Here is a 14,214-nt window from a genome sequence, read left to right as displayed (position 1 = left end):
TGCGGCGAGAGCGATGAATTATTATCGGTACACTGTCGAGAGATATATGCGCGCGTGCGCGCGCGAGAGAGGGTAATGACCGTGCAACACACTTGGCGCTCTTTTGAGGAAACTGGTGTAAGTAATCGAGTGTCTCTCTCTCTTTTTCTTTCAGGAGCCAGTGGAGCACGAAAGTGGCGGTGTTCATGAGCTCCAAGAGACCCGGAAGACGACGCGCGATTTATTTACATGCAGCGGACGCAAACGCGCGACAATCGCAGCGCGCGCGCGAAAGACGCAAGTAAATTACCGGTTCAGCTGCGGCCACGCTCTAATCGGCTTACCGAGGCGTGGAAAGTCCAATTCTTCCTCCCCCCTCTTGATTGAGATCGCCGCGACGGTTCGACGGTGCATTAAAACGACGTGGAAATTCGCCGAGAGGACGAAGGGATAAAATAAGGAGAAAGCCTCGGGGAGAAACATCCAGGGCGAACCGGCACCCACGGACGTGCGTCGAGCTTACTTATTACGGAAATCCGGTTTGTTGGAATGAGGCTTTGAAGTTTCTATCGCCCGCCGACGAACCGTGCTCTATCTCTTTTCATCGCTATCTGTTTCTTTTTTTTTTTTTCTTTCTTTTGGACTCACGGCCGAAGAAAAGATGGGGAAGCGGAAAACTGAGTGGCTTCGCATTCAAGCGGTAGGGAGAAAGTTTAAGTGACTCATGGAGATTCTTTCGAAAATTCCCTTGCGCTGTTCTTTAAGTTTCTATTTTCCCGATGAGAGCGAGGAGAGAAAGAGAGAGAGAGTGCGGCTGACGGGGAACGAGGGGGGAAAAACCGGCAGAAGATTAGCGGCCACGGTTTCTCCGTGAAACGTTTCTCCCCCTCCGCGCGCGATAATGCATCAGTCGACGCGAAGCAACGTTAGTATTGCGTTTCGTTTGCGAACTTAAATTACGTCGTGTTACTCGAGCCATTGCCATCGCGCGATTTGGCACCTCACTCGCGATGCAATTAACAGTGAATAATTGTTCCCGTCCGAGCCTCTCGTAATTCTTGTCTCCATTGCTACAGTATTTTGCTTTTAGAGTGAAACAACGATGAATCATTGAGACCTTACCAATTTATCTTTCTCTCTTTCTTTTCTTGCGCGTTAAGAGGGAATGTTGTTCGTAAATTTTATAATTTTCTACCACAAAGCTAATTGCACAGCGGACGATATCAAAAGATCAAAGCCAATTTATAAACTGCATCGACCTTCGAAATATTATCCGATATTAATATCTTCTTTCACAAGAGAGGTTGCTATTTTTTACAACGTTAGCGCGTCGATTTTCGCGAACGTCAACAAAAGGCTCTTGAGAGGAGGTAACTAATATCGCAGAAAATATTTCGAGCATCGATTTTCTCTATAGAATTCCAATCCGCATTCCAGCCAGGACGATCGTGCCATGGAAAAATGACGGAAGTGTCCGCTCCATGTACGATCGGGCGTCCCTTTGCTGTCAGAAGATCCTTCCGCGATATCATCCAGTCGAGTGACTTCGACCGCGCCTCGTAATAAGAAATCGACAGTGACGAAAATCAAAGTGACATCCGGATGACGCCGGCGAATCACAGCGGCGAGCGAAGAAACGCGGAATCCGTCCTCTAGGCCATAGTTTACGTGGTGAGATCTAGTCATGCAGCCGCGACGATCGAATCTACGGGACTCGAGAACGCGCGTACGAAGAAAACTTTACGACAAAATTCTTTACGCTCACAAAACGCGCGGATCGTGTCTCGAGGTTATCTGAGATCTCGCTCTGTTATCGCGAAGTATGTCACTGCGGGACACACGTAATCGTAGTGTGAACGAATGATCGTAAATGAACGGCAATTGACGAGTCCGCGGTTAGTGAGCGCGCGAACATTCAGCAGAGCACAAGACATTGGTGATGTTTTCCGCGCGATGTAGGATCATCTGTGACGAGAGCTCGGAAGGGGCAAGTGTGATATCGTTAATCTCTCATTGCCAACCGCGTGACCTCCGCCACGAAGCAGACTCGCCAGTGCGATCCACGGAGTGCAATTGACAAATGCGTGCATGTGGCGACGTGTCCGGCAACGAATGCAAAGCTGACGGCGAGAGAATTCGATGACTCTGTAGGATAGGCAAACGAGAGGATGGAGAAGGACAACGTCAGGCCTACTTACAGGGCTTACGAGGGCTTTAAGCCGGCGAACAACGGCAACACCTCGTCCCTGAAGAGGTCAACGTCGGAACGCTCCAAGACGCATCCATCTCGTCAAGTGAGATGCCTGTGCTTCGGTGGCGTGCCGGACAAAGCCAGCCAGCATTCTTTCTTAAAGGGGTTTGTCATAAACCTCGGGATATGCGCCCTCTTGGTGGCCTACACCCTGTTGGGCAGCTTCATATTTTTAGCCATCGAGGGCGGGGCTGATGTTAGTCTGCAACAAAGGACCCTCGCTACTACGATAGCTGGGAATCAGCATACTAGAAGAAACACTACCGCCTGGTTAAAGCAGGTGAGAATACGAGATCGCTGGGTGTGTTCGTTTAGATTCCTTGCTTTCCTCTTGGTTGGTATTACCGCGCTCTCTCAGAGACTCTACACGCAGGAAAATGTTGGAACATGTGTTCAGTTATAAAATGCATGCATTAATTTTAACAGAGACACATAACAAAGTGGCTCTTGCAGCGACAGCGAGCAACAGGAATTGTGCAATTGTGCAATATATATATATATATATATATATATATATATATATTGTTCGTATATAGATATATAGAGGTACGAGCTAACAGAGGTAATAGAGTAATAGAAAGAGAGTAAACAGATTTGTCGATACTAGGAACGCAGAGCATGGTTGTCGTCGCCGACGCGAGCCGCGAACTTGTTTTTACTTCTCCTTCCCTTGAGGAGGAGCAAACAGTTCCGGTGGCACCAACTCTCGATTTATCGTCACGTCTCCGGTTTCATTCCGCTTTTCTACCTGAGGTGACCTCAGTGAACCCGAAGTCAATCGAATTATCGGTGCATTCTGGCGCGAGCGCTCGTTTCAACGAAGTTTTATCGATCGTGCTTCCTTTCCGCTATCCTTACACTTTGAAGGAAAACGTATTCCCCCGAGGACATCGGTACAAAGGATGCTGTCTGTCGCTTCCGGCCAATAATCGCAAGAACGGATTGTTGTGCCGATAAAGCGATCGCTCACTGACGAACGCCTGAATATTTGCAATTTACTTCGAGATCATTCGACATTTTCTTCTCATTGCACTTTCTTTGCTTTATTCCGTCGTATTATTTCTGGCGTGAAACTTCTGTGCATGCTCTGTGCGACTCGAGACGACCGGATTGTAGACACAGCACTCGCGGTTTACTGTTCTTCTCGACGTGTGTTATCCGCGAAACGTATTGCACATTCGCACGCCTGTCCGACTAATTAATAGACGCACACGAGTTGAATTTAATCAACTGGCGTTACAGTTACGATCCTAACGACGAACGTGTACACACCACGATGTTTGACAGAATTTCAAACGTCGCCTAATTAATAACTTTCGGTGTGATCAAGCTTAATCACGAGGCCCGGGCGAAGACTGTGGAGAACATATGGATAATCACGGAGAGTTTGAACATTCTCTACCGTGAGAACTGGACGAGGCTGGCTGCTCAGGAGATCGCGCGGTTTCAGGACCAACTAGTGAAAAGGATCACGGAGGACATGATGGCGACCCAAAATGCCGGGACGTATACCGGGAGTTCCCCCAGCGAAACCGTAACGGAACGCCGTGCGCCGGAGTACGAATGGAACTTCGCTAAGGCCTTCCTCTATTCTCTGACAGTGCTTACCACCATCGGTGAGTTTTAGATGCAATTAATTCATTATTCCACGTCGCCCACATTGCGTTTCGTTCGTGCTCTGAGGTGCGCTTCTCAACGCGTTCCTGAAAACGAACGAAGTGTTCCGACCGAGGTAACCAAATACGGCATTATGTGTCGCTAGAGTAGAAGTAACGATCTCTCCTTCCTTGTACGGTTAAACTTCTTAAATTTCCTAACGCGACAATGTACTTTTGATACGTCGTGTACTGTTACGTGGTAAAAAGTGTGCTCTCGAGATTCCTTGGAGTGAAATTTTGCTCGACAAGTAGAGAGCATCGAATTCCAGCGATATTTCACTCTTAGGTTTGTATTAATAGTCATTACTTGAAACTTGTTTCAAGTGAGATACTCGAATTTCAATTCAGAGTTGCTTTAAACGAGAAATTTTCTATTGAATCGCAACCGTTCAGATGTAAATGTCACATTTATCGTAATCGAGCTGAATAGCTTGAATCTCACTCTGAATAAAAATCTAAATATCTCACCTGAAACAAGTTTCAGCTATCAATATCTTAATTGCGTAGCAAATATTTTCACTCGAAATTAAAGAGTGGATTTAATGTATTCCACTTCACAAGAAACATATTCACTCTAATCGACTGAAACACATTCATTCTAGCGATTTCGAGTGGCAGCAATATTTGCATTATCGCTTCGAGTGAAATACTTCTCGCTCGTTTCGAGCGAGATTGCATTCTAAGAAATTTAGAGAGCGGTGGTGATATTGAATGCAAATTCGCGTCTCGATGGAAATCTCGATTGTACGTGAATAATCTCGTTGACATGATGACAGGAGGCGTGTGAGTCTCAGGTCGTAAGATTGTTTGCAGTAATCGCAGTAATGGCATGACAAACAAAGGTACACAATCAGTATCAGTGCGCATCTGCGTCGTAACTTGTACACATAATGTTTGCTCCTCTTCCTGAATCTGTGCGATTTCCTTACTGCACGAGTGCTATATATGTGCGCCGAAGCATAAGCTTACACCAAAGGAGTGCCGTCGTAGCAGAATATTTGTACGTAATTAGTAGGCCAGCGAGACAAGCGCGCTGGAAAGTCATTCGCGTCGTAGACGAATAATTAGTTGAGTCAAATAGCACGTCAATTTACTCACGACGTTTGCGCGAGTAATGACACAAACAATACGAATAATTTAATTTCTGATTGCGTTCGGAAACTCTTCAACTAATTTTATACAACTTATATACCCCAGTTTTTACTTTTGTTTTTATACTGGTATTTTTTTTTATTATTCCTGGATGTCATTTGCAAATTTAATTTCGAAAATTTGCGGGGCTTCGCGAATATTTTATATCGACCGTGGAGAAACACAATTATATCGAAAAATGAAATGATGTCAAAGGAAATACTCCTTCAAAACGAATAAACCTCCTTTGCAAACGTAAAACGGCACTGATGGAGGCGAACGTCGTGGTATGCGGGGGAGGAATTGTCGTTACGGGCCGGAAATACAAAACAAGGAGAATAATATAGCGAGCATCAATTTTCGCGACAAACAAAGTCCGACATTAGCGTATAATAGCCGCGCTATGGGAATGCAAATCTGTTGTCCACTGCTGGGATACCGGCTTGTCACGTCCCTCGCCGATATCCCCGACAATTTCATTGCCTCCGACTTAGGGGTGCTCGAAGCGAGTGACGTCACGTCCGATCGTTTACTCTAGTTATTACTGAAACAGATTGGAACTCCATGAGTCGGTGGATATTTAAAAAAAGAGGAAAGTAATGGTCAGGGACATCGAGCGGCTTATCGAATTATCGATACAATATATACCTTTTTTAATGCCTACTTAACCAGTCCGGCGAATTGGCTGAGATGGCCTCGCTCAATACTGATATAGTCTATAGTCTCAATACTCAATAGTCTGAGAATTTGCTATATTCGCTCGAGTTTAATCCAATCGAGGTTTGCATTCGGTGTTCCTTTTATTCCTTTTATTTTGCACAGTTCGTGCTCCGTTAAGCGTGAGAGCGATATTAATTAAATGCAAAAACTTTGCGACTTTTTAATAAAATTCAAGCTTTAAATATACATGTTACATATCTGTGTTTATGTGTAATATTTTTTCAAAACATTAAATGTATGATCGCATACATTCATTAAATGTATGATCACATACATTCATAATAGTTTCCTGTTATTGTCTACCACTCTACGTCCTTTTCCAAAACAGACTGCGGACTAAAAATTTTGTGATACCGAGACATTGCTCCCAACTCCATCGTTTTGCATAAAATATAGTCCCAGTGTGTCGCCAAAAACTATGATTATTGTGATATGGAATGTAATTCGAAGGTCTCTCTGTTGTTACAACATTCAGCGCCATTCCGTAACATTTAATTATTTTCAAATCTGGCGCAGAGAAAGTTTTTCTAAATCGAGTTAGATAATAATTGTTAAACGTTAGCGCAGTTTTTACACGGTTTCTGGCTCACGGAACATATTAAATCTGCTTCCTCTAAAGTCCGCGTTTCACGTATCGACGAAAAACATTCGATGATCACGAAACTCTGTTTTTATGGGGCCGGTTTAATCATATGCTACGTCGCGGCCGGCTTCTCGGGAATTAATATTTCGTAACCCGTGTCGGCTCCTGTGTTTATAGACTGTAGAGGGAGGGGGCTAGCGATTGATCGCCGGCTACGAAATGCATAAAATCCCGAGGGTCGCGTGGTACAGCATTCGCAATTTTCGCCGGCGATGTATATAGAGCAGACGTAATATGCGCATCCACGCGGAGGTGTAATCGCGGCGAGAGAAACACGCGTGTCCCATGAATTTTAATATAAATTTTAGTGCGCGTGTTTTTCACCTATGGGCCGCGATGGATGACGTGGCCGTCGTTCGCTGAAAATGTCCGTCGTCACGGCAGATCGGCGGTCGTTCTGGGATAATCTGAAACGTTGTGTTATCTTTAATAAGTACCGGTATTTATAATAGAATGTCTGTCTCTGTCTGTTTCCTATAAATTCCTAAACCCTTTGATCGATCACCAAATTTTGCATAATTACTCTCTAGGACCCTGCAGAAAATATAGGCTGCATGAAACACTTCTGGACGCTCCATCCCCTTTCTAATTTCATCCTCTTGACACTTTGTGACAACCCGGACAACGTCAGGTACTAGTTTCAGCCAATTTTTAGTAAATTGTAATGCCCCAAAATTCATTATTCAATTCATTATTAATTCATTTATTCAATTCATTTAATTCACGCCGGTATGTCGAGACGCTTTCTACTGCGATTTGTTGCGCGACCGCAGCCTCGTTTCGGCGCTACACAACATCGACTTCCTGCGACAATTGTCGTTAGCAGCGGAATCGATAATAGGATAGTTCGGATGCGATAGGAAAACAGGGTAGGAAATTAATCTGTTCCGGCGTACCTTGCCTGTCGTCTTGCCCTAAATTGCTTGTCGCCACTGTCTTCACGTCGTATTGTCATTGGCGGAAGAACTATACGTTCTGTTCTTCTCTATTTTCTTCTTTTCTCTGTTCCGTTATTTCTCTCACTATCCTTTGCTTTGCTTGAGTCTTTTTTTGACGTACAGGCGCGAACGTACAACTGTTCGTCGTTGGTCGTGGTTTCCTCTTTCTGCACTTTTTTTTAGCATCACATGGTAGTTAATTACGGGAAGTATCCCAGTACTTTTTATCGGCTTGTCCGAGCACGAAAATATTGTTCAGCGAGTCAACTACGTGCCGGTAGTCGGAAAACTTCGTACCAGCATAATACTAAGCGGATGCTATCGTTCGTAACTTTTCCGTGAACAAAAAATAACCGGACGTATCAGCGGGAGAAATAAGAGAGAAACTTTCTCGTCGCGACGTACGTTTCTGCGCGCCATTCGGCCATGAGCTGTGCGCGTGTAAAATGAGCTCAAATGAAGTTTTAATTGGAATATATAATCAGCAAAATAAAGCTCTCATATATAGGCAAATTAAAGTTTCCTCATATTCCACACAGAAATGCAATTCCATTACAATGTATGATTTACTTCCAGCAATTAGCATTTAAAATCAAAATTTCAATTGGTACAATTTGAAATTTTATTCTTACGCACTCATTGCGAAAAAAAGAGACAGAAAGAGATGATAATGAGTTTTTCTTGCGCAAAATATATACTGGCGGATTTTCGGAGTGCATTTATTGTATTATGTTGCACTTATTGCACTCTTCGCTAGTGAAAAAAGTTTTCCCGGCAAAACAACGGCGTTGTATTGAAAATGCGTAAACACATCACGGAGGTGAGTAAACAACCTCCGGCATATAGACGGAGGCGTTCTTTTTTAGAACAACACTTTTCCCATCCACCCGTCGCGTTTGGTTGGTTTATCATTTAAATTACGACCGAATCTTGACTCGGAGTTTTTTGCCCGCCTTTGTACTGAGAGATTTTAAAGGATTACGTAAGGATTTGAGGATAGGAACAAGTGGTGTCTTGAGAGACATGGTGGAGTACTTTTTCAATTTGAAGATCAAATAAAAGACAATTAAAGTAAGAATTTGAAGCAAAAATTACGAATAAAAAGATGGAAATATTTTTATAAACTTTATAGGAGTATGAAAGTATACTTACTACTTTAAATGTATATTTATAAATAATTGATTGAATGTTGTTTCTCTAATTTTTTTATTAATGAATTATTGATGAAGAGGAATTTTCTTTTCCGACAATTTTCCATTACGTAGCATTTCTAAATAGATTTTATTCGTAAGAAAATTCACGATGTATATTTTGACGATAAAATAATGAAATATAAAAGGCAAGAGAAAAATCGCCTATTTTGAATTCACTTTAGTAAAATACTCCCTTGGGGAGACAGACATAAATGCTCTGCGGAGGCAACAAAGTTGCGCAGACGTTCAATGTTTTAGAACCTTAACTTCTTTTGATTTTATATTCTTCGAGTCGGCGCCCGTAGCGCGCTCCGCTTTTCTACTTTACTCACTGTACACCACCCGACTACGGTCCTATCCCGTGGCTCAGTGGCGCATAATCCAGTTTACGTATCGCAAGAGACGAATCATCCGTTTGCGTTTCGCGATATGAGGTCGCATGAATATTTGGACGCTTGCCTCTCTCCACGGGAGCAAGAGTTGCGTATTTAGAAAATAGTTCGAGTACCACCATGGTTGGATAGGAACCAGAAAGTGACACGGCCCTGTGGGAGCCGGACTGTGTACTCTCCGAAGATATTTTTCTCTTGATCTATTTATGAATCCTAACGCGCGTTATTCTCGATACGATCGCGTGCCTGTGAATTTTGTCACGCGTATAAGCTCGCTATTCCTTGTGCCTTCGCTCGACGATTTCCATTGTGGAAGCAGAGTAACGTCAATGGAGCAAGACACAAGACACAACCGCTGATAGTCTGTCCACACACATATGTAACTGCAATTTTTGACGATTGATTGTCCAAATCAGTTATAGCCTCAAAAGATAGTAAGAAGTGAAATTGTATCTCGCGTAAATAGATGTTTTATCTTCGTTCTCGTCAAGATGTATGTGCCGAGAACATTTCCTCTCGGGCTGCTTCGCTTGAGGCAATCCAGATGAGAGTTTCATTAATCATCTCGAATGATTACTTTCGCAGCATCCATCAATGTATCTATGCGCATCATGCGAAAGTGCATATACCCGCGCATCCATCGCAATGTACGATACAGTGATACTTCACGCCACCGCGAGATACGACGCAGTCTGTTGTCAATCGCACGCCGCGCTATCTTTTCCTCGCGCCGTCTCTTTATTCTCTCATTCAGAGTTCTCGTAGCTTTTGGGTTGACCGAGTGGAGCAGACGCGATTTTGCGACTGTCTTAATGACGACGGAATGAAGGAGGTGGTGAATTTTAATCAAGAGATCTCTCCCGTCGCCCTAATGGATTGCTAGGCGCGAAGAGACGGCCGACTAATCACAATTTGTCACTCGTCTCGACGACACTGCAACACCCGCCCAGTTGATGTTGTTTGTTCTGTTCATAATCTAAATATGAAATTAATTCGGCGCCGCATCGCCCTTCGTCGTTACATTCTATGCGGGTGTGCGTCAATGAGCGCACCAAGTCTAAACCGATCGATTTCCAGCATACGAACGTGCAGATCGGATGAAGGCTACTATTATTTTTCATTATTGCAAATTCTGCAAACAAACTCCGAAGAGACTTGCGATTCATTGTCAGAATTATCATTACTTAAATTACTATTACTTGGTTTCATTCAAGTGTCAGAGATTCACGAGAAACAAGATCGGACTCTTCGATCGATTTGTAGAGGAATCCTCGTGCTTTAGTCAAGCAGACATTTGGAATAATTCGAACTTTGACCGATAACAAAATAGACAGTCTCCTCGAGAACTTCCCGCCATTATTATGAACTTTGAGCGCAGTGTAAGAAGCAATCGAACTGGAGATGAGAGCGGGCCAAGTGGCGAGGCAGAACGTGCGCGCAGAGTTCAAAAAAGCGGCAAGGAAGCGCCGGAGTGGCAGAGGGCATACCTCCCGTGTCTTTGCGCTGCACGAGATTCGAATCACGCCTGTCTCCTCTTCATCCTTATTTTTCTCTTTTTCTTCTTTCTTAACGCGCTATTCGTTTCGCCTTTCGTCTTTCGGACACGTCAGCCTTCTCAGACGTCCTCCGTCTCGTTTCCTTTACCTCTTCCGCCGTGAAATTGCTATTTTTATTCTTTACTTTTTTCTTTCTTTATTTCCTCCGCGGCTCTTGCAAACGAGAGAGAGAGAGAGAGAGAGAGAGAGAGAGTCGATAGAACTCGCGACCATCCGTTTACCGTCGGCTTTTGTTGCACGCGGAATCCGATATGATTTAACTCGTACGCTTCGTTTCGTTCGCCACTCGTATCATCAGCATAATCAACACGCGATATTCAATCATCATGCAATAACATGCAAAATGATTTAGTAACATTATATGACGGATAACAGAGTGAAATGGCGTATGGGAAAATACGAAAATTGGTAAGAGCCAAAGTGCAACGATAATTCCGCGCGAATGTCTGTCACTGCGAGCGTTTGTAACGAAAGAGTCAAACGTTCTCGGAATAATAAATGGAACGCAATCGGCTCGACCTTTTGATATCGAATAGATCCTATTCAGCAATTTCGTAGAATTCTCCCTCCGACCGAATCCTCTTTTCTGCGCCTCTCTGTCTTTCTCTAAAATAACGAAGGGAGCTTCCCCTACAAAATAATGACATCGAACGCCAGAGATCGACTCGTACAAAACTGTAGCTCATTACTGCGAATCCGATAACCCGTCATTGGCGAAGTGAAAAGGAAAATAATGAGAAAAACAGTCCAGCCGACGCGGGAGATGTCACTTTTATTTCCCATCGCATTCTTCCCGAGAGAAATACCGTCGGTTCCCTTACATAGGAATGGCGACGATAGTGTATACCCCCGGACGTCGACGTCGAATGCCACGGGAAGATGGATATCCTCTTTTTCTCTCCACACTCCGAACTCCACCGCGGAAATGGTAATATATACGAATGATCGATCGTCGCTGGAGTGGAATCGGGCACGCCTTTGGGATATATTTTTTAATCTCGTTGCGGCTCGCAACGTTTCCCTTTTCTCTCTTCTGACATCGCCGACCGTATATAACGTTTCGATTATATTTACATCTTTCCTCAATGATTCATAAATTAGAAAACTACCTTGAGGCAGCATCAGATGCGACACCTACGCGAATAATTTTGCATCAAAATGAAAGTCTGAGGTATATCGTCTTAACGGAGATTTACACAATTGTTCAGTGACATTGAAAGCAAATTCTAAGCTTCGTATAATAAAACTCGATATAATTTATTTCTGTGGTGGCTCGTATTATTTGTATAGATGCAGGTAAAATCGTGCCGCAAGTTACATTACATTTACGTTTTCTATTTTTTCTCTTTTTTCGCGTTAATATAACGTCTTATAATATATGGTATTGCAATCTTTACATTTGTACAATACTTGAGAAATTCTGACAGTTTTGTGATTTCTTTCTGTTTCGAGAAATTCACTTTGATTATGCGCAAAAGTTCATCCGAATTTTCAAGATATACGTATAAAAGAATGGAAAAGTGCTATCGTCCAATAATTCATGGCGATCTTAACGTATATACTGTGCTCGCGCAAAGAAAAGCGCCAGAAAATCTGCAAGAACGACAGAAAGAAAGTAGAAAGCGAGAAAGCTCACGGCTGATTAATGCGTCACGCCTTTAACGGGAAAACAGAGAACCCGCGCAGACGCAGTATCCGCCGTCGCTTCCTCTCCGGAGCAGCGAATATCTAATTACACTTGGAAATTATTTTTCCCCTCGAAAAGTAACGACCCAGTTACGCTGTTATTATTAATGTCTGAGTTGCACGGGCGAGAACGACTTTCGAGCTATCGCGCGAGCCCCGTAAGACGACATTTGTCTTCAAGATTACACGCTCGTTTCTCGCAACATCTTTTTTCCTTGCGGAGCATCGAATAATGCAGCTGATTATGAACGAGGAGCTCCTATGAGTGTCGTCTAATAAATTGCAATTAATATTCCATCAATAATTTTTGTATCATTCCGCACGTGAATTTAATTAGCACAGCGTGATTAGATGCCTTTCATCAATTGAGTTCAATAGATTTTTAGCTGAATTCGAATTTTAGTCTAATCCATAATTATACGCGAGATGATCTTCCGACAGATCTGAGAGCTTCCTTATCGTCGAAACATTGACATGGTAGCGCATATTTATTTTCTCGATGCAAAGTCGAATATATGCGGACATGAATTTGTTCTGCACCGATTCCAATTGCATTTAAAGCGTATGAGCGTACTCAGCGCGCGAGTGCATGTTACGTATTCTCTCAGTACATTCATATCTTGGACTAATCTTCTCAATAAAAAACTTCGCCGCGTAATCCTTCCTGTACACTTGGCGTTGAACGTATCTCACAACCTCACGCTGATCCTTTTTAAATCCATTTACGACAAGGTGGTCGCATAAATTCATAAATAATGAGGAAATGCGCTGAGATAGGAACGAAGCGGAACGACAGAAAGCAGAAGCGCAGACCCAGCACGCGGTCACATACGTTTTCTGCTGCGCACGTTGCTGCTTACAAAGGCGCGGCTACCGTCTATAAATCTGAAGTTGCTGCTTGAGAGAGATAGTGCGCGACGCGGATGAAAATTTCGGACGTTAAATGGCGGACGAAATGGAGTTTTTATATTCTCGTTGCGGGGTTCGTGTCCAATGCGAGTCGAAATATCAAGAGGCGCGCGACGATGTAGTATTTTTAAATACATTTCGCAAATGGATTGTGTTACGTTCAATTAAAATATCTTCTAATTACGCACGTGCAGACATTTTCCTGTTATCCTCCTCTCGCGAAATTTGATCTTCATTTCGAAAAAATTAAATGTGCAATTCTAAATGCTCCTCGTTAATCTTTTTCGCGGCGGGCTTTTAATGACCACAGCGGTGGGATCCCAGTTGTACGAGAAAGTTCAGAAACCGCACTTCCCTGGAGGAATTAGTCAGTCAGTCAGTCGAATTTAGTTCGCGACATAGAGCGCAATTAGATACTCTTTGCGGTATTTATGCGTAAATTTATTAAAGTAAAGATCACGTTCAGGCTTATTTGGTTCAAGGTGATTTTATGGGAACCGATTTCGCGAAATAAAAAGATTCGCATTTTTCTTCTTCTTTCGTCCCTTCGAATTTTTTCTTACATTTACATGAAAACGAATGAATGTCAAGGTCACCATTTTATTTACTACTTGCTACATGGCTTGGCGTGTTTGGACAGCGCCTATTTTATCGCCTGTCGCCTGCAACACGAGCATACCATCGGACGATTTTAATTACATAATTGTTGCCTCTAACTATTTCGTTCCGTTAACAGCCTGTGGCGGCATAAACAGGCCGACGGTGAAGCTCGATTAACTCATCGCCGCAGATAAACAGCCAGCTTCATTATCATCGCGATCAATCAAAACCATTATCAAAATTGCAGTCGTGATATTATCGCTCGCCTTCTTGAGAATGCATATACTCTCGCAAGTAAACCTATCTAAAAGGTACTCCGATTTCTTTCAAATTTGACACAAATATAGAAGTACAAAAATATTTAGATCATATTTTTTTCATTTCGGCCCACTTTAAGTTTTACGGGCTGTTTATAGCTTTTTAATGTTTGCCAAGACTTGGCACACCATATTTAAAAATGTGACATTTTTTTTAAAGTTTTGATACTCTCTTGAAAAGTTCTAGAGCTCTTTGCAACAATTTTAAATAGTTCCGGTCATTAAATACAAAAAAATAGAC

General features: G+C 43.0%; 1 protein-coding gene across 5 annotated transcripts in view; it reads left to right on the top strand.

The window, feature by feature from the left end:
- LOC116849647 (TWiK family of potassium channels protein 18-like) overlaps positions 1–14,214 on the top strand; it is a 155,493-nt gene that overhangs the window by 85,937 nt on the left and 55,342 nt on the right. Inside the window, exons 2-4 of one of the 5 annotated variants that reach the window (XM_032827008.1) lie at positions 155–487; positions 1,417–2,510; positions 3,561–3,846. In XM_032827008.1, the coding sequence (XP_032682899.1) occupies positions 2,148–2,510; positions 3,561–3,846 (649 nt within the window). In that variant the 5' untranslated portion in view covers positions 155–487; positions 1,417–2,147. Of the gene's footprint in view, positions 1–154; positions 680–1,369; positions 2,511–3,560; positions 3,847–14,214 lie in introns of those variants that run through there. The other 4 variants (XM_032827007.1, XM_032827005.1, XM_032827006.1 and 1 more) reach the window with 4 other exon arrangements.

This window comes from Odontomachus brunneus, unplaced genomic scaffold (genome assembly GCF_010583005.1).
Source record: "Odontomachus brunneus isolate Ranch 3 - 2012 unplaced genomic scaffold, Obru_v1 Obru_scaffold_122, whole genome shotgun sequence".
NCBI lineage: Eukaryota > Metazoa > Arthropoda > Insecta > Hymenoptera > Formicidae > Odontomachus > Odontomachus brunneus.
The sequence above is the reverse complement of the archived record's forward strand: the minus strand, read 5'-3'. Positions and strand labels throughout refer to the sequence as shown.